Source organism: Pleuronectes platessa, chromosome 20 (assembly GCF_947347685.1).
Source record: "Pleuronectes platessa chromosome 20, fPlePla1.1, whole genome shotgun sequence".
NCBI classification, from domain to species: domain Eukaryota; kingdom Metazoa; phylum Chordata; class Actinopteri; order Pleuronectiformes; family Pleuronectidae; genus Pleuronectes; species Pleuronectes platessa.
In genome coordinates this window covers 7,351,388-7,371,666 of record NC_070645.1, presented here as the reverse complement: position 1 = coordinate 7,371,666, position 20,279 = coordinate 7,351,388, and the positions used below count along the sequence as shown (strand labels likewise).

The window sequence follows — 20,279 nt, the reverse complement described above, 5'->3', positions numbered from 1 at the left end:
GTTTTAAAGCCAAGGGTGATTCTCATAAAGGGCAAATATAACATAACCGATAATGCAATTTTTGTTTTAGGACTTTTACTTAATTGTGAAGGATTTGGGTTCATGAAACACAAGTTAAGACTTATACGGTATCTTTAAATTATGGAGGTGAACCAGTTGGGCTTCCTGCATGTTGGGTCAAACTGGAGTTCTGAGGGTTTGTAGTAAGTTTACCAGCTCATTGATTAAAATACATGTAAATAATATCAACAAAATATAACCAAAAATACAAGAAAGAGAGAGAGAAGTTCAACAGTGGCTAAGGACGAAGAGCGGGTTGTCTACTAAATAGAAGATCAGCAGTTCAATCCCAGCCTCCCCCATTCGACATGCAGAGGTTTCCTTGGGCAAGACACTACATTGAGATCCAAAGGCATAGGTCTATACTTTATTTTATTTTATGTAAAATAAAAAAAATATTTTAAATTAATATTGTCTTCTGATAGCTATGATTCATTAAAAAAGTTATTATAGTACATGTTAGCAGGACCAGGGACGTTATTTCCGCCTTTACTTTATTTATGCTGAACTTGAGGGGCACGTTGGTACTAAAGCAAAAAATGTACTGTACATATGTACTTATGCATTTACATTACTTCACTCGGAGCCGCATTAGGTGTATTACAGCGCCCCCGCCTGCTCGCCCCCAGGGACTGCCGCCGCTGCGCTGTGAATAGCAGCTGGCTAACATGAGCAGCACCGGGGAGGAGATGGCGCCGCGGACAAACTGCAACCGGACAATCACACATTCTCCATGTGTAAACTGAATCCGCTTTATGAAGGGGAAGGATTTAGTTTTCCTACGGTAAGAGACAGTCCGTGTCAACACGCCTCGTGTCAGCTTCGCGGGCTCCGGGCTGTGTTAGCTAACGTGAGCGTGATGTGATCGCTTGTAGCCCGGGGTCTGTCAGTGGGACAGACGCCAGACTCCTCTCAGAAATGTGTCCTTTATGTATGAGCGTGTTTATCAATGGTCAAATACCTGAGACAAAACACCGGAAGACATGTTACGAGCTGCTATGATTTTCTGCTCCATTCGGCTGGAATATGATATAATTAGCACCTGTTATTTGACAATATCTTAGTTAGCCTACTTTGTTTGGGCTGGTGCGACTTGACGAGCAGCTGTAACCAGGAAGCTGTTTTGATTCAAGCTGTGTCTGTGAATTTACACAGAAAGTGTTTGACTCCATGTGCAGTTTCTACACCTCGTGAGCGCTGCTACTTCAAAGTCCCAGTGGTCGTCGCTGCCATTCGGAAAGCTAGGAGCCCTGACACTGATTATAACGTGACTTGTTGTTAATGAGGTTAGCTCTGCTCCTTAAAAACACCGTCCCTCTTCAAACCACCAGGCAGCCAGCGTCATGCTGGCTCTGGTCCCAGCTCTGGAGTCATGTGTTTCAGCAACACGTAAATAGCAGTCTGAAGTAAGAGAGCTCTAATGATGTGTCACCTCCCTGTATTTACTCGGTCATCCTGTTTGTAATCACATGCTTCTTGTCCCATTATAAAGCCCCATTCAGTCAGTGCTTGTCATCCGCAGTTTATTATCTTTTTCATACCCAGTCCTACAGAGGCAGAGTGTTTCCCTCAGCTCCACTGATGCTGAATTAATGTGCCCGTGGTTGACAGGTAGCTCTCAGCCTCTTAGTCTGTGCAGGAATTGATTTCCGGCTCCAGTCTTCCATGAAAACTCAACACGCAGGTTCCTTTTTCCTCCTTTTCCTCCGTATCAATCCAAGCATTGTGGTTCTTACGTCCAGTCTTCACCAGCGTGGATGAGAAACTAAGCGAGAATTGACTCATTATATCCAGATGGTCAAAAGCTTTTTACTTATTGGATTTTATACATAGTGTATGAATCCATAAATTATGAATGACATATGGCTTGTGTCAATTATTCATCTGCCCTCACAGTCTGGAAGCTACAAATCCACAAATCCACTCATGTGAGGCCTCAGTTAACCGGAATACTCATTTTCCGTCTGTGCAATTCCAATATCTTATTAATGCCATCCTATTCACGTTATATATTGTATTGCTATTTGCTATATCGCCCTGCTCTTATATATGTTCAGTTATTTATTACTTTTTTTGATGTTTATATTTTTAACATCTTCTTGGCTGCTGTAACATGGCAAAGTTCCCCATAATTAGACTGATAAAGACAGACTTATCTCATTTAATAATGATCGTGAATTGTATGTACGTTTTTGGGGAACTGCAGTCTATTTAATTTTAAGTAGAAGTAAATGGAAGTAGACCTCTAATTTTTCTTTTTTGCAGGATGTTTAGAGTCAACCCCCCAGGGAGAGCTGCACTGCTTCACTCTATCATCACGCATCAAAGCTGAAGCATAGCAAGGTCAGTGTCTGTGTGGAAACACCTATTTGATGACTGCGGTGGCGGGGCAGGAGTGCAGATCCTAGGAAGATGGCCTCGCCCTTTGTGCCCGTCCCTGTGCCCATGAACAGAGGCTTGTCAGGTGGTAGAACCAAGCTAAGACGGCCACAGCGAGCTTCGTCACTAGGCAGCGTCTCCAGCTGTTTGGAAGACCCCGGAAAAGGGTTTGGTTCCCAGCATCAATCCCGCTGCATTGACCGGGGTGGCCGCAGCCAGACGCCGCCGCCCCTCCAGAGCCCTGTGACACGGACCAGGATTAATGGGACTCTGGAGGCTTCTGTAGAGTTCTCCAGTTGCCCCCGCTCCATATCCGATCCTGCTGGGAGCCAGCAAGATGAGGAGAGACCCATCACCCCCACTGTGCTGGGGTATGAAGTCATGGAGGAGAGAGCCAAGTTCACGGTATGAAACCAGAAAAATCTGTTAAATTGGTTTCAAACAGTCTTTTGGAGCTTGTGTTGTTAGATTATATGACACATTGGATTTCAGATTAAAAGCTATGTCATTTAGCATATAAAGAACTGTAGGTTGGCAGAATGTGAACACAATCTATCTGTCTGCCTAGAGCTATAGTGACAAGAGGACACTTTGTCAACTGGGATTGACAAGCACTCTCACGATGCATATTAGAGATAAAAAGCCAAATTTGCTTAGCACACATGCTTTTGCTATTTGGATACAAACGACTCATTTTCAAACACTTTGCAGAAGCAACAAGGACCAAGTAAATTAGCACCTTCAGTAATTGTCATCTATGTTCGAGAAGGGGAGAAATAAAAACATTTAAACTGTATTACAACATGTCAGTGAAGACATTAAATACTCCTAATTTATCGATTTAGCAAAGGAGACAATATGACTTTACTCGGTTAACTCTTAATGATATTAGTATGCTGTTTTTTGTAAAAATTGGCTTTGAGCTTCACATTTGTCACAAGTTAAGTTGGTAGAGGAGAATTTCTCTCAAGTCCATCAGTTTGTGTGATTGTGTTGTCATTTTCCCTACTGTAGGTTTACAAGGTCCTGGTCAGGAAGACTCCAGATGAGAGCTGGGTTGTTTTTAGAAGGTACGCAGACTTCTCCCGGATCAACGATAAGGTATGACCCGAGCGTGTTCGTCTCTACATATAGATCATTTGATTGTGTGATAAATTTGTGGGCATTTCCTGATTCCATTTCCTCATCCATCCACATTTGTTTTTGACTGTCAGCGCTTTGTTTTCAGCATTGCTTTCTTTTGTTTTTGGCTGAACTGTGGAAGTGATTAGGGCCAGACAAAGAAGCCTACTGTTTCCAAACAGGATTGAGCCAAGTCAGGGAATGGGTATCTCGTGGTTTTGGGACAGTTTTGCTGTAGATTATTGGAGGGACAAATATTAAGCCATGTGATGATACAATTTGGGGAGAAATAGCCGACAGCAAAAGAGATCATTGTAAGAGAGCAGCTACAAACTGACAGAAGAGATCTGTGTTGGCCTGCAGGCTCTAGATTAAATATATCAAGGCAATGCTTTTCCTGCACAGTGTCCACAGTTGTAGGCAGTTAATTGAACCCTATTTTGGGTTAGTTTAACCTCCAAGACCACAATATCAGTAACTCCACAGCATTATTGTATGCAATATAATTTATTCACAAATATTTTGATTGCTGACACCCTAAATCCAAGATAGCTGGTGAATGGGAGCCATCCACAAAATGCCACCAAAAAGATACAATATATGTAACAGATTGGTTTTTAACAAAATTTTGAACAATAGAAACTATCAAAATATATTTTGGCCTCTTGTTTCTCACAATTCATGCATGAAAGGGTGGAACACATTCCGCACAGTAATCTAAGGCAAGGAAAATGGAAAAACCAGGGTACACCCTACATTCAGCAAGGAGATATATGGCACAGAGAGGGCGTGGACATCCTTTCCTCCATTCCTGTGGCTTTTCCACAGAGGCAGCTGTCATCTCTGACTGCTTGTAATTGTTGAAATCTCAGGTGCAATTTTCATCCTGAGAGCACATAAGCACAAATATCTGCAAGCTTTACAATGTTACAATATTAAGAAGTATTGCGAAAAAGCTATTTAGTAAGTTATGCTTCATGTGACGTAATAGACAAGCCAAACATGCACATGTAATTGAGATAAATGAAAGCATGGATGCATAGCATGGTCCATATATTATTAAGTTGTCCGTACGCAGTTCGTGTGGCTGGCACTAAACAATGAGCTTATAGAAATTTGGAGCTCAACAAACATTGCTCTACTGTTAGATTCAAAACAATTCAAGGTACACGCATGCATACAGTAAACAGACTGAGTAAACTGACGTCAAGGCCAACACAGTATCTCCAAAAGCTGATCTTCAGTCAGAATTCCATTTATTTTCATCCGAATACTTATATAATACTAATATTTTAAATTACCAAGCATTTCATTTCTTGAAAGTTTGCATCTTCCTTATGGGTTGTAAGTTGTTTAAGGTGACTGTAGGTACTGGCGGCTCCAGCAGTGGCAGTCAGTGCAGGAAAATCAACAGACTTCTGTTACAAGATGGGTACACAGCGGCTCAAAGGTGTATGCAAAAAGACACTTGGCAATTTCTTGAAATGTACACAATAATAACTAATAGTGACTATATACAGAAAACATTAACCTGACAATCCTAAATAAACAGCTTTGTTTAATCATCATGTTTAACACAGGAATTTGCTATTAAAAAGATTATAGCGTGTTCCTTAATAAAGAACTGCAGCTCTAGTCATTTTGCTTTAGGTCCTCTGTAATGGGATAGTGAGTAAGTTTTCGTCTACACCAAAAAAAGTATCCCAGCAGGGATTGTAAATTTTCCAAACAGTCAGTTTCACTAAATTGAATTCTGACACATTCGAGAAATTGTAAACCTCATGCAGCCCAATTTTTGTATGTCCGACCCCTACCCTTGTGTAGCTGTGGGGGAGACTAGGGTAAAGGTTCCTCCTGTCGGATTATTTTCAGAATGAGGCTCGAGGTGATACAAGAGTTATCAGCAGAGGCAGTGTGTGTTTTCACTCAGGTCTCTAACTGTGGGAACAGTTTATACAGTTAACTGCAGGGAGTCCAAGAATCATAGACTCTAATTGCCATATAATTGTAAAAAAATGAAATGTATCTATACTTTTAAGATCCAACTCTAATGATTTGATTACTGTTTCTCCTGTATAATTCACTCAAAACAGCACCTTTTTGTTATTGTCTACTGTCTACATTCATAAATTTGAAGGGAAAGCACCTTTTCTTATTGTTTTTAATGAGATACCTCTTGTAGCCAAACTTACATATTGTATATTTGAAGAACCAACTGGCTGATATTAATTATTAACTGTTAACATCAGATGTCAGTTCTCGCCCTATGAGGTGATACGTGGTTTGTGAATATGGGCCACACAAATAAAATTGTATCTATTGATTGATAACTATGGTGTATTGAGCCATAAGACCAACATGGAACAAATAAACTACATTGGGGCATGTTCTTGCCTCATTTATGGATGATGGAGCAATCTTGAAAAGAATATGTAAATAAATGCTGGAAGCCTTATGTAACAGACCTGGTTGAACAAAGTATGTTATATGTGGAGAACTGAATGTCAGTGTTGGTTTATGTCCAGACATGCAATTGAGAACGTAAAAATAGGTCAAACTCTTGGGGGGTGCAGTTTGTTGAAAGGCATCGGAAACATGTGGAAACAACATATAAGCAGCTGGAACCAAGTGTGAAATGGTCATGAATGTAAAGTGGCCCCTTTCAGGAAGTACAGGGGATGGCCAGAACACAGAGTCAACAACTTGTAGAGCAATGATAAAGTCACGATTAGACTATGGATGTTTATGTTATGGAAACACTCTCAAGAGATAAGACGCCGTACTTTTAGAAATGGGAGAAAAGCGATCGGAATTTGACGATCAGAACTGTTAATGTAGTACATGAAGGGGAGAACTCAGTACAACAAGTTCTGGTTAGGAGAGGTAGGTAGGCCCCTATAATGCAGTTATACCACCCTGGATCTCGCCCACTCCAGACATAGACTTCATGTCTCACAAACAGTATGGTAGAAGTGCTTGTGGAGACATAGTTGAGGAAAGACAAACAGTACACACAAGACCCATAGAGTTGTTATTTAGGGGGAGAGAGACTGTGACAAGACAGACTTGGACGCTGGGCTGGTATCGGGTTCGGCAGAGATTGGTAAACACGAAGATGGAAGATTGTTGGAGCATTTAATACAGAAGTGTGTGGAAGTGCTTCAGGGAGCAGCAGCCCCAAAGACAGTTTCTGCATTGACTTTCTGTCACTAACTCAACTTAAGCGTTATGTCAATAGCAACATTTTCCTGAATTGTATTCTGTTACTATAGCTGCTGTAACTGTATGATGATCATGTGATACTCACTGTGCGTGTGTGTGTATGTGTGTGTGTTTGCTGCCAGCTGAAGGAGATGTTTCCAGGCTTCCGGCTCTCGCTCCCTCCTAAGCGGTGGTTCAAAGACAACTATGACAGTGACTTCCTGGAGGACAGACTGTTGGGACTACAGGCCTTCCTGCAAAACCTGGTTGCACATAAAGACATTTCCAACAGGTATGTGACGTGATGCAGTGACTACAGTGTTAAAATGGCGTCGTTTAGCATTTTCTTGAAAACCATGAACCTGCTCAGCGCTGGTATTAATGTCTGTCCTGTGTGACTCGATCACAAGTAGTCAGCGCTAAGTAAAGATCTGAATGCACATAAATGCATCCTTAATCGTCCTGAGATCTGATCACTCAAACCCCATTGAGAGGTATTTTGGATGCATGTGGACACATTCTTTTTTGTAAACGCAAATCTGTCCTGGGCCAAATTTGAAGTACAGCCTTCTTAGCTGTGGTCACAACCACAATTTCAACACTGATCACCACATAATGATTGATGCTTTTCTAAAATTGTCATAATGTTTCTTTACAGCAGGGTTGCACGAGTTTCATTCACACGCCTCCTCGCTCCTCTTGCTCGCTCTCTCGTGCCAATGCACAGACACATGCCATTTTCAGTCAAGTCGGGAGAATTGGGTCTTGAGTTTACCCAGAGTTCGCCTTTTTATACATGCCCAAATGTAGCTGAGGTTCTCTGTCGAGACGCGTTCACAACAGCAACAAATCCTCTCTATTATTCAGGTGAGAGGTGGAGCAGCCGGGGGCAGCAGGCGTCGGCTCTTATCCCCACAAACTCTCTTAGACATCTTCATTGATGTCTTCTACGTTTTATATGACACCGCTTTTTCACTTGTTTTCTTTTAGTTTCTTCATTTTTGCGTCTGTTGCGTGTTAGAAAGTGGGGCTGTGGCTGAGGGGTTAGAGCGGTTAAGCAAAAGGTCGGTGGATCGAATCCAGGCTCATGCAGAAGTGTCTTTGGGCATGATGCTGAACCCTGAATGGTCCCTCATAGATGTTGAATGCACTAATTGGAAGTCACTTTGGATTAAAAGCATCAGCCAAATGACAAATAATTCAATGTAATTTAGAAACCTCATCACTCGCGGTGAATCCAGAAGGGATCCCCAAACAAGTACATGTTTATATCTACAGCTGAAACTATGGAAGGATTTCTCCCAGTGCTGCTGATTGGGGGACAGAGCAGTGCAGCAACTTCTACAATGAAGCAATAGTGTAATTCATAAAGTTTGCAAGCTTAGATCTTAATATGATAAGTGGTTACAAAAACCTTTGCATTGTGAATCTGTGGCAGGACAAATTTATCTATGGCCGGCTGCTACAGTCTTAATTAATAAATGTCAACACTGTAACACCATTATTTCCTCTTGACAGCATGGCAGTGAGAGAATTCCTATGCCTGGATGACCCACCAGGACCCTTTGACAGTTTGGAGGAGAGCAGGGTGAGTGTGTTCATAATGTCCTATTTCTCGTGTATACTATACTGGAAACATTAGCATCCACCTGATATGTGAGCTTTCCTCCCCAACTCATTAGTTGTTATCTGCACAGAAACATCCATTTTTGTTATCATTACTGATCAAGGCCAGAATTTGATGGACCACAGGACAATTGTGGAATTCCTGAGAAACCTGGTTCAGACTTGTGTACTATGGGCTCAATTATAAGTGCTTTTCATAATTCTGCTAGAGCATCTCTCTATTGGTACAGACTGGGGTTTACCTCACCTCTGTGCATACAGTGGGGTCCAAAAGTCTGACATCACTTTAGGGTTTGACATTGCATCGAATTCACCTGCATTTGCAACAAAAAAAGACAAAAGGGTTGGTGACTATTGTAACAATGTTGTCCACAACAAAAAAGTTACATGATTTCACATTGATCACTCTCTGAGCTCAGAATGAGTCAAGCGACCTGCTGGCTGCTGGACCAGTGACGTCCTCTCTTTATAAGCAGACTTTCAGGGCCTAGAACTTAAAAGTATTGGTTGGAAAGATGCAGAGGTTCACTATAATTATGATAAACATAAGCAAATCATTACAGAACTCCTTATTTTTCTCCGATTCACAATGTCGCTAACGTCGTTTAAAATGACAAACTGCCGGTGTTTCAACATATCAGCGTTTATGAATTAAATGGCTCTCTGTTTGTGTGCTGAATGCCGTTTTTCTGGACTTGACAAAGATAATTTGTGAGAGAAGAACCTCCACTCCGAAGTGTTTCTTCAGTCTCACCAAATTCAACAGAGTGAGGCATATTCTTCCTGTTGAATCGTGTCATATGAGTAATTTACGCCTTAAAACTCTATATAAGCTCATAAAACCACACAGTGATACACTTGGCCACACAAGATCAGGGCCCAAAAAGACAGAAATAATTAGACCTAGTGCACTTGCTTGTAAATGTCTCCTCGTATCCCATTATTCGGGAAAAACATTTTCATGGGCCCCTTGAAGTTCTTTATGTGCTCCTAAATCTTTCAACTTGCACATTCTCTTGGGGGGTGGAGGAGGCATTAAGCCCTGAACTTGGTTGGCTTAAACCTCACTGCACATGTAAAGGATGTATGGCCATGTATGTTACTGCTCCTTCTTTTTACAGTATTTAGCCACTAAAGCACATCACCCATTTGACATGAGATGGGTATCACTTCTGAGAACTGACTATGGTTGTGTCTATAGTGGGAAGGAGTTATGGAAGTTTTCTGGAAGCTGGTGAAAGGAGAACTCAGGCAGCAGCTGATGTCTTATGCAGAAGAGTTTAATGTAGACTTGATGCATCAAGGAGACCAGCAGGTGGAACAATATACAAACTCTAACAGAGTAACATGAGCAATTGTCAACCCCCAAGACTGAAGATGTCTCACACAGCATCCCAGTATATCTTCCTCTACTTGCGTCAGGATTATAACAGCACATACATGAATGGTTAGAATTGCTGTCACTCTCTGAAACACGGAGGTATTCGCATCCTATTGGATAGATAAGCCTATAGCAAAAATTCCTAAAGTACATTGTGTCCTTACGTCTTGCCAGTGGTGTAATACGCAAAAGAGTTGACATTGTTTGATAGTTGAAGTTGGTGCCTCTCTGTCTGGCGCATCTGAATTAAGTCTGAAAGTCTGTTAGCGTTGGTTTGTCCTCTGTCTATAAACTGAACTTTAATATTGCCTGGAGGGAAGGGAGAATGAGTGGAATTAGACAGGCCCCGCTCTCCAAATGGTGTACAGATAATATACAGAATATACATAATATACAGTTGGAGATATAGTAATGTGTGAGGATGGTCAAACATTTCTCAACAGAAGGAAACTTAAAAAAAAGACTTGGTTCTCATGGGATTCTTGTTTGCTCTTCAGGATATTAACTACATCTAAATACTATCAGGGGCAAATATTTCTGTCTATAGTACAGCCCAGCTCAATTCATTCATTTTCAGACCATGTCCTGTGGTTCTTGAAACAACCACATTGATTTCCATTGCTATCGCATACTCTCATATTTTATACTGCTAAATATGAATTGTCATATGCAACAAAATTTGTTTGGTTGAAGAAAAAAATGTATCCCTCTTAAGCCCTTTTGGAACTCTAGAGAATGTCAATCACTCACAGTTTTAAACAAAAGGAGTCATTATATAGCTGGACGTAAAAATACACCATTCAACACAATATTTGTACACATTTTCATGTCACTACTGTACCAAACCTCATTTATCATATCCCCACTGTAAACAAGATTCGGAATGATCCCAAGTAAAGATGTGACAGGGATATGAACTGGAGCTCATTCAATACACCAGATGATGGATATGTCTGTACTTCTCCCCTCTAGCTGCCCTTGTAAAAACCACCAACTTGATTTAACCTGGACATTCTCCAGAAAAATGAACATGCAGACTGTCCTTAGGCTTACTTAACGACCCAAAGTCATAAATAAGTATTGCTGTCTGTTCAAGCTTTCCTTTATTGCCTGTCATGTTTGCTCTCAATCACTTGCTTCCACTGTCCACAAACATCTATTGTGTTTTTTTCCCCTTCCCTCCAGGCGTTCTGTGAGACTCTGGAGGAGAGCAACTATCGTCTCCAGAAGGAGCTGGTGGAGAAGCAGAGGGAAATCACCTCCCTGAAGAAGAGGCTGGAGGAGAGGGAGCAGGCAATCCAGCTGCTGGAGAAACACATCAAGTAAAGTAGATACACATCAATACAGGATGACAACATGAATAATGATGAGACTCACATGCAGGTCACATCTGTTTCACACCATGCTCTGCATCATAAGCAGGACAAATGACGAGTTGTTGCAGTCCACACATGTCCTTAGATCTGAAATAACATTGAATGTTATGACTAAGTCAATATGAACCACCGGTATTTCTGCATGTCCTTGTCCTAGTGGCGACTGTGTGAGTCCAGGGTCTCCGTTTGGACTCTCCGCTCAGGGCAGCGAGAGCAGTGCAGATGCAGAGGTTGAGTCATCCGCTGCAGAGGCTGATCAGGACATGACTGGCGACACTGGGTAAAGAAAACTACACGCAAACACAGCCCAAGGAGAAAATCCGGCGACAAACACGACACATGGAGGACTTCCATCAATCACACCACACATCCTGTGACAAACAAACTACTAACATAGTTTCAGGTTCAATCCAACAAGTAAAAGTTAAGTATTTAAACTTTTCAGATAAATCTCAGTAGACCTAGTCTACACCTCTCTTTTACACCAACATTACATGTATATAAATGTGGGTAAACCTTCTAAAAACCTGACAATTAAAGGACACCATGAATATTTTACAAGCACAGACCAGATCAAGCGAATCACTCCCCACCTCTCAACACTCCGCTGCCTCCCCAAATATAATCTAATTCCATGGAAAACACTGCCAAAGTTCATTTTCTAATGCTTTTAGGAATCGAGTCCAGGGAAGAGGGCGAGGTTAATTGGTGAGCGTGTCATGCTGCACATAAATGATCTTAAGGAGACCTTTGCTTTCTGCTGTCAGTTTAACAGTCTGTCTACACCAGCGTTTTAGGCCTTTTCTTTTAGCTGTGTGTCTTTCCAGCGACCCAGTAATGGCTCATTTCTCAATCGTGTTTAAGGCAGATAAACCTGACTATGACCTGAAGCTTTTTCAAAAGTACAGCGATTTTGATGATACAGAGCCAAGTCTCAAATAGCTGCATGCTCACGTGGTCCGTTCAATAAAGTGCATATTTCTACAGTGTTAATATTATCTTAGGCTTTATCCAGGCTAAAAATGAGTCGAACCTTCTCGGCCATGTGCACACACATGCGTGTGTACGGTACCTTCAACGGACTCAAGCAGACTCTTTTTACAAGATGATTGAAGGAAAAATAATTATCACTTAACATGCGTGAAGAGGTTTAACAAAATGAAAACTCGGAGGCTGAAATGAGCCTCAGGTTCTGAGCTGTTGAGATGAAATCAGTGGCTTTAACACAGAGTTCAGCTTCTCTGTAACAGGAGCACATGTTGCTGGTTGTGAAATATTTAAAAGAAAACAAAGGCTTCAATGTTATGTTTATGTTCAAGTTCAACTATAGTGAGAGAGGGTCCCTGTGGACTGTGAATGAAAACAATAGCTTATGTTTTATTCTTTACAGCTTTTACTGTTTGTTTACTGTGGAAATTGACAAATTAGTTTAAATTTTTTGTATCGATATAATATAATGTTGAACAGGACACATTTATGTCTTATACATACAATACATGCTTAAAAGTAACATTGAAATCTCATAAACATCGGCTTTGTGTTAAAACACTCGAATGACTTGGCATCTTGAATACCCTGACTTTGACTCCTCACACATTATATGCCGCTATATATTATGTATATTATATCTGTACAGGGATGCTGTGTGAGACATCTTGAGACTTGGGGATGACAATTGCTCATTTTACTGTTAGCGTTTGCATATTATTCCATCTTCTGGTCTCCTTGATGCATCAAGTCTACATTATAAACTTCTGCATGATTATTGGCAGTTGGCAAATCAGCACAGCGATACATTACCAAAACCAAGTGGACTGAAGTTGTTACACTCCATTCATGTTTTTTATTAGTCGCTATGTTAAACTCAAGTGCGTGCGACACTTAGATGTTAGATCCATAAATACAACGCTGCTCGTGTAGCTGCCGAGATGCCTCGTCAATAGTCCGGCTGATACTCCTGCAACATCGCAATGTCATGTGATATCATGATTCGCATCATGCACAAGAAAGATTGGAGACTCACAGTAGAGTGGGATACCTGACCAGTTAGAGCAGACTGGGCTTAATCAGGAGGGGGGGCCTAAATGTGTTTCAACCTGTGAATTTAAAAAAAACTAAAGTACTATGGAGGAATTACTTGAATACCCAAAGCAGGAAGTGGCAGCCAACAGAAAATGACCCCCACTCGCCCTCCTGGTCTAAATTCTGCCATACAATTAAACATGGAGTGTGAACCATACAAAAATAAACGGTAAAAAATGCTAAACATATTTTGCTTCCTTCAATTTTCTCTGCGTGACGTTCACCCAACAGCTAAAAACATCAGGTAGAGGATGAGTTGATTTTACATCCACAGCAAGTTAACATAGCAAGTCAGAGCAGATTGAAAAACCTGGAGGCTTCCAACTGAAATACCTTCACATATACAAATATAAAGCAGGAAGAAATAGAGAGCCTTTCTCTGCTGAAGGCCTGATCTATCGGGACTTGACATAAATAAGACCAGGACTAACTGAGTCTTTATGGTACTGAACTTGACTGAGGGGTCCTGTGCAGGGTGGACCTCTCCTGCCTCTTCTAACTATGATTGGGGAAATATTTCTATTCCTTAAGCATAAGTGACAGTGGAAAAGTATTAAAATGCATGACTGGTTCGCTACAAGTCATTGCCGTGCTGTTTTTTTGTCATCTCAGGTTGCTCTAATAAACGATCTGACTTACTCCCGATCATCTTCTTTTTTTTTTTGCATTTACACAGCATAAGATTATGGAATTAGTTGATCAATAGTTTCCAGTTGACAGTTAAGATTCCACCTCTTATCAAAGTGCTGTCTTTGAGCATGCCCCGCTGGCAGCTACAGATTCAATTAAAGTCTGTGGGAACCACAACATTTCCTTTTGATGGAGTAGTCTTCTCCAACTACCAGCCTCCTTTTATGCTCTGTGTTGACTTATTATTCCTTACAGACTTAACAGCTTCTCTTCCCATTTTGATACAGACAGCAAAGTGACCGACGCATAAAAGTGACCTTGTAATTTCTTGATGGCTGATTCTACCATCCATTGACTGTGTTTCTCCACATGATGCCCTGATATCAGTGATCACAGCATTTATCCTATTACTTGACTTTGAATGGGATCATTTCTTTCTCGAAATTTAGAAATGCATCACCCAAATACTTTTTTTTAATAGATTTCCGGCCCAAATCCAAGCTTTATGGGACTGTACACTTCTCTTTATAAACACATCAGTCTTTGTCCTTTAAAAATGTTTAATTGCTTTACATGTTTATGATTTGAGTGAAAAGATGATTATTATTATATTATTAAAGTAGTCACAGCTGGTAGTTTTCTTCTGAAAAAAACCTCCCCTTCCCTTCTTGTGTTTTTTTGCCCTCATATTTCACAGCAGTGCTGCTCCAATCTGAAAAAAAACGAGCCCCGAAACATGTGAGGTACTTACATACCAGCTCAGCAGGCGATCCCTATTGCATGCTGAATTTTCTTGACTTCCTTCTGTGCAGTCACATGCATCCCACTGTTAACCGCTTAACTTTAATGGAGGTTTAGTATTTTTACTATCAGGGGGCCAAAGAGTTAGTTCATATAATTTTCAAGTCTGTGTTAATACAATGTTCACATGCCGTATGTGCCGTCATCCTGGCTACACTAGCTGTACAGATGGCATGTGGGTTTTGTGCTTAAGATTTACTTGTTACTCGTTTGGAGACAGTCAGGATGTTCACCGATGTTGGGGTGAGGTCACTTTCAGTGCTCATTATTCAGGTGAACTGCTAACGTGCCTTATAAACACAAACCTTTAAAAGGGCGTCGAAGGTGTTAAACATTTTAATTTATGGCTAGGTGTCACAACATCTGGTCAAAAACAAGACCAGCTCGTGTTATTTCCACTCTTACTAGTGAAAGATCTGAAAATGATTTGTCCCTAACTGAGGTGTGTATTCATTGTACTCCAATGTTCTGTGCTCTGTTTCTTTTTATCTGTGCCACTCTGCATCGAATGTGACTGACACATTGTGTTACTGTCTCTCCTTCACACGGTGGTGTGTGCTCACCACACTCAGCGAGCACTTTATTAGAAAACATCTGACTTATACCTCAGTTCTTCGTGGCATCGATTCCACCTAATGTACGGAAATTGGAGATTCATGATGTCATCATCTCTGCAGATATGTCTTCTGCTCATTCACACCGCCAACTGCCTGTTCTACAACATTCCAAAGGTGTTCTATGGGAATCCCATCTGGTGACTAGGGAGGACAGTATGTCCATGAAGCATGGAGCATTAGCTGTAGATGATCAGTAACATTCATAAGACAGACCGTGACATTCAAACCATGATTGACTGGTGTTAAGGGGCCAATAGTTTGCAAAGAAAACATCCTAGACTATACCACCAGCAGCATTAGCCTCTATTGTTAACACAAGGCAGGTTTACTCTAAGGGTTCAAGTTAATGTCACCCGACCATCTGCAGCCTGAGCAGAAATCAAGTTTCCACATACTCATGTTTGAACAAAAATATATTGGTTCGGCTCCTGAAACCTCAGTCACAAATTGGAACCGCCAAATATCAGGTCTTTAAGTCAGTGTATGTCATACATTTTACTAGCTTGACCTTGATAATGGAGAAATCAACAATTGAAAAGGCATGTGTGAAAAAGATGTTTTGGTGTGGACAGTACACACACACTTAGAAGATATTCAACTGGATCTGCCATCTTGCAGCCCCTGTTTACTTACATCATGCAACACCCTCCATTATGATGCATTCTTCATTACAATGGTTTCGCTGGTTCACTTTGTCAAACTTAATTTGCTGTCATAACATTCTCATGTTAGATGTAAGCATTAACTAAGGCCCCCGACCACCATCTGCAGGATTTCAGGCATTGGACTTCTGCCACATGATTGGCTGATTGGGCAATATCATGAATGAACAGGTGTAAAGGTGAATTTAATGAAGTGCTCAGTGAGTGTACGTGGGCGTCGTAGGTTGTTGGATCACAAGTTTTCCTGTTTCCTCTTCTCATCCCTTGTAGTTTAGAATAATAAAAACTTAGAATTGCATCCCAGCTAATCATTAATTGTGTGGATCCCCGGTACTGTGTACGATATATTATGTGTTTTTGTTAAATTTGTGGATGTAAACTGCCGAATGAGATGGAAGAGAGTCACAGAAGAAAACTTGTGTTCCTGCTGTGTTTTCCAGTGTACTCGAGTCTGTAACTTGCTGGTGTTAATAACATGTCGTACCTGCCTCTTTCTACATGGATGCTTCACAAGTCAGGCTGTAGGCATCTGTTCTCTGCTTCTCACATCTTCCTGGATTCTGTCTGTCTTTATGTTGTCTGAGGTGTACAGTTATCACATTGCAGTGAGTTAATGTGTCTCTCCCTCTCTCCAGTGGCAGATGTGAGGTCCAGCTGGTGAGATCCTCTGCCTGTTGGTGCAGGCCATCACTCAGCGCCTCTCCTCCGGTCATCCAGGTCACCCAGCTCTACCAGCACAAGCTGGAGCACTGAGGCCGACGCTGGTTTCTTCCCCCCTTTTATTTTATACTCCTAGTTAGTTTTTTTTCTGGCCTTTCTTCAAGCTTCATGTTCCAACCTCCCTTTCCCACCTTTCAGATTAGAACTGCGGTTTCACATTTCAGCTGGATCTGAGACAGCCTTTCCATCTAAATCTGTGTCTAGGATTAAAAGGGAAAAAGGATTTCTACTGATACAGCCTGCTCCCATAATATACTTTATCGGGCAATCTAGAGAAGACTTCTTTCTGAAGACCTTGTACAACGTGTTATAGGAATTATGTTTGAAATTACATGGTCCTACTCCTTCAATGTTAATATTGTCTTAAACTGTGGGATGATTTCTCCATACTCCCACTGTGTCCAAAATTTGGCTTCATGACCAAAACACTGAGACAACTAAAGATGATAAGGACTCACACCACTGAATGGTTTGATGACTTTCACAACAGTGACAATCTACAGAAACCCTGAACCCTCATTGCATCAGTTTCTGCAGACGTGCTTTGCCTTAATGGCGCCCAGAGGCCCTTGTGTCTAACCAGCGAAACGACATACGTCCATGTGGCTGCAGGAGAAAGAAAGTCTGGATGAATGAAACGTCTCAGAAGCGTTAGTAACCAGGTGGGTATCACAGAGGATCGACCACTTTCTGTTAGCTGATACTTCCATGTCTATGCGTTTTTATTTTTACACTTCAGTTCAACTCCTAGAAGTCGACGTTCCCTCATATTATTAGTGCCATGCGTCATTTGTCCTGTGAGCGTCTATAACACGATGTCCCGAGAGAAAGCCAACGAAATGTGGCCCATTGTTTCTTTTCCAGGAATGTAATGGCCAATGTGTACATTAATCAAGTCATTTCCCATTCGCTCATGGCTCATACAATGCGTCTGTACATTACCCTAATGGTTTGCTTCTAGGCCCTGATTATGCCCATTTGAGTGCTTGAATATTTACAACACTAAACCTCTTCTGGCGCCTTATCTGTTAACAGAGTGGGAGTGTGCCAGGACTCGTTTCAGGTTCCTCGGGCTCTAATGTGACACATTTGCAAAATACACTTTTTTTAATCTTACCCTTGCTGGATTTTCTCCTTGCTTTATTTGCTTAAGGTTTTCAGATATTTCTTCTTAATCAGGCTAATCAACAGATGGCTCTGAGGGGAATTTGCATTCAAAAGCAATTCCACTGAGTAGCCATCAGTGTGGCTGCAGAAGCCAGCTGTCTAAAATCCACTTGCACATTGTAAAACTAGAACTGTCTACAAGGCAAGACCCCCAAAGAGTACCAGAGCAAGTCTTTTTTTTTGGGGGGGGGGAAATGTGCACATAAAGAGACTTGGAAACGCAGAAGAAACTTACAGTGCTGCTAGTTTACCTGAAATAATCCACCTGGGAGAAACGCAAGCGGGAATGAGGATATTTAGAGCCGGGCCTGTCAGTTTGGTTTAACAACACAGCCTTGGGTTTGAAGACATCGAGGCCATTGAACCGGTATTTTATAAAAAAAGAACTGTGACGCAACTGGCAAATAAACATTGAGACGTGTTGCCACTGAATCAGTACTGAAGACTGTTACCACACCTACATCATCCACAGAAGCCATATTCTCAGATGCAAATAATTTTCGAGGATTCAAATATTTTTGCTTAATGTGTGCCGAATAGTTGCTGCGTTTTTTTTCTTTTCCTCCTCTGTCTTTGAGGATGATTATTGAAGTGTATTATAATCACAGCTGATGTTGAATTATCTCATGGCCTCGATCAGGTCGTGTGATGCACTTTATGGATGAATGGTGATGCATGATCGCTAGGATATGTTTTTATTACTCAATCTTCATTTCGAGACAGAAAAGTGCCTTTTCTCACTAAGTCTGTCTCCATTTCCAACGGAACTCTGTGAATAGGTGATTTAATGAATATGACGTTTTGTTCATGTTTTTCTTTATTAATTCTATTCAGACATTATAATGTTAAGTGCCTTCGGTATCTTTCACCTGTTTTTTTCTTTGTGCGATTAGCTTTATAGATTTGTGTCGGACATGAAATGTGTTAAAATGTTAAAAATATTGTTTTAAATGACACCCGTATGTATAAGTCATTGCTAAATGAAATAACCTGGAGTTTAGGTTCACATATACACCCATAGTTGCACTATAAAAAGATTTATACAAATAACATTTGGTATCACTATAAATAGCCCTGGATTTAACAGGATAATTCAAGGACAAATCTGGTTTGATGTGGAAACTGTAAGTACACTGTTACACATGCTTTAACGGAGAGACATTTTCACATGCAATTAAAAAAGATGATGTATTAAAAACATGTACGTGTCTTATTGCCTTGAAATCTGCTTTCATTCAGTCAGATGACATCAGAAGTCAAAGCATAAGTGGAATAAATTGTACTGAAGAGAAAAGGGGGGGGGGGGGGGTGCAGGTACAGAGGCTCATTATAGTGTCACGCTTTCCACAAATGTCTATATTTCGAACGCATGTCTCGCAAACCGTGCATCTTTTAGTCTTTATAACTAGCATGTGTATTTCTAGTGGTCAAGGGAGAAGCAGTTTCGAATTTTGTGTAATTTGGACATGTTCAATATTAATAGACGTTGAGTACATATGCAACCATTACTCCGTAGCAGCCAGTGGTGCTGGGCCGTGTGCCTTCACCCTGTGGACTGAGTTAAACATGTCTTTTTCATCAGTGGTCGGAAACTGAGTTAAATCCACGGATTTAAGTTGCCTCCGGGTCGTTTTGATCATTTCACTGGACTGAGACAGACATTCACAGGTGCTGGAGATCCTGGCAACAAGATTTATTCATTAAATTCCTCCAGTAGAAAAAGCTGACGGTTGCTTTGCTGCTGCAATGCATTACCCCGAGCGGAATGACAGAGCTTTTATTTTGAAAAGCTGTGAACTTGCCTCTGAAGGTTGTGTCGATGGTTTACAGATGTCTGAAATAGCTGATATGCAATGTATGAAAAAATATCACCACTTCAGGGAATCATTCAAACATGAACATCGAGCACTGGAGCATTAACACAGGCTGCTTTAGAACAGGCACTGCACTAGTTTAATTCATTCTTACCTCAGGAACTGTTCAGTATCTTCAGTGTCTCTAAAAATACAATGCATCAGTGGAGTACCTTTCCTCGTGGGGGGGACCGTGTGCGTACTGTGAGCAGTAAGTGCTGCACATCGTTGCATGTGTCTCTTGTCATCGCAGCTTAATGTCTCGTGGCGTTTGTGTGACGGAGCAGGCATCTCTGCCAACAGGAGATACTGTGGCTTGTTTACCTTGTGACAGTACAGCTGTCCAGCCATTCTATTCAGTTTATAAAGGAAAGTGTTAGCTTTTTTCCAGGTGGGATTTACAAGAGCTCATATAGCTTCAGAGACCTCTGAGAAATATGACACACATGGCACGTCCACTGTTGAGTTATGCAACAATAGGAGGCTGGAGGGGAGAGGGCATGTTTGGTCGGACACATAAACGCTACATTACGTACAGTTGCCAGGTATGTTGGGTCAAGAGAAAATGTGATTTATTAAGGGAAATCCTGTTTTTTCTGTTG

General features: G+C 41.1%; 1 protein-coding gene across 5 annotated transcripts; it reads left to right on the top strand.

The window, feature by feature from the left end:
• Positions 1-694: 694 nt before the first annotated feature.
• Positions 695-19,024, top strand: snx16 (sorting nexin 16). 5 transcript variants are annotated; one of them, XM_053412139.1, is made up of 9 exons: positions 695-844; positions 2,326-2,844; positions 3,454-3,540; positions 6,906-7,054; positions 8,281-8,350; positions 10,955-11,091; positions 11,303-11,425; positions 14,558-14,600; positions 16,573-19,024. In XM_053412139.1, exons 2-8 carry the CDS (start codon positions 2,473-2,475, stop codon positions 14,571-14,573), a joined length of 954 nt encoding a protein of 317 aa, XP_053268114.1. In that variant the 5' UTR covers positions 695-844; positions 2,326-2,472; the 3' UTR covers positions 14,574-14,600; positions 16,573-19,024. The 5 variants fall into 5 exon arrangements, with proteins under 5 accessions (XP_053268114.1, XP_053268112.1, XP_053268111.1 ...); XM_053412137.1 differs by having other exon boundaries at positions 14,555-14,595; XM_053412136.1 differs by having other exon boundaries at positions 14,555-14,600.
• Positions 19,025-20,279: the final 1,255 nt, after the last annotated feature.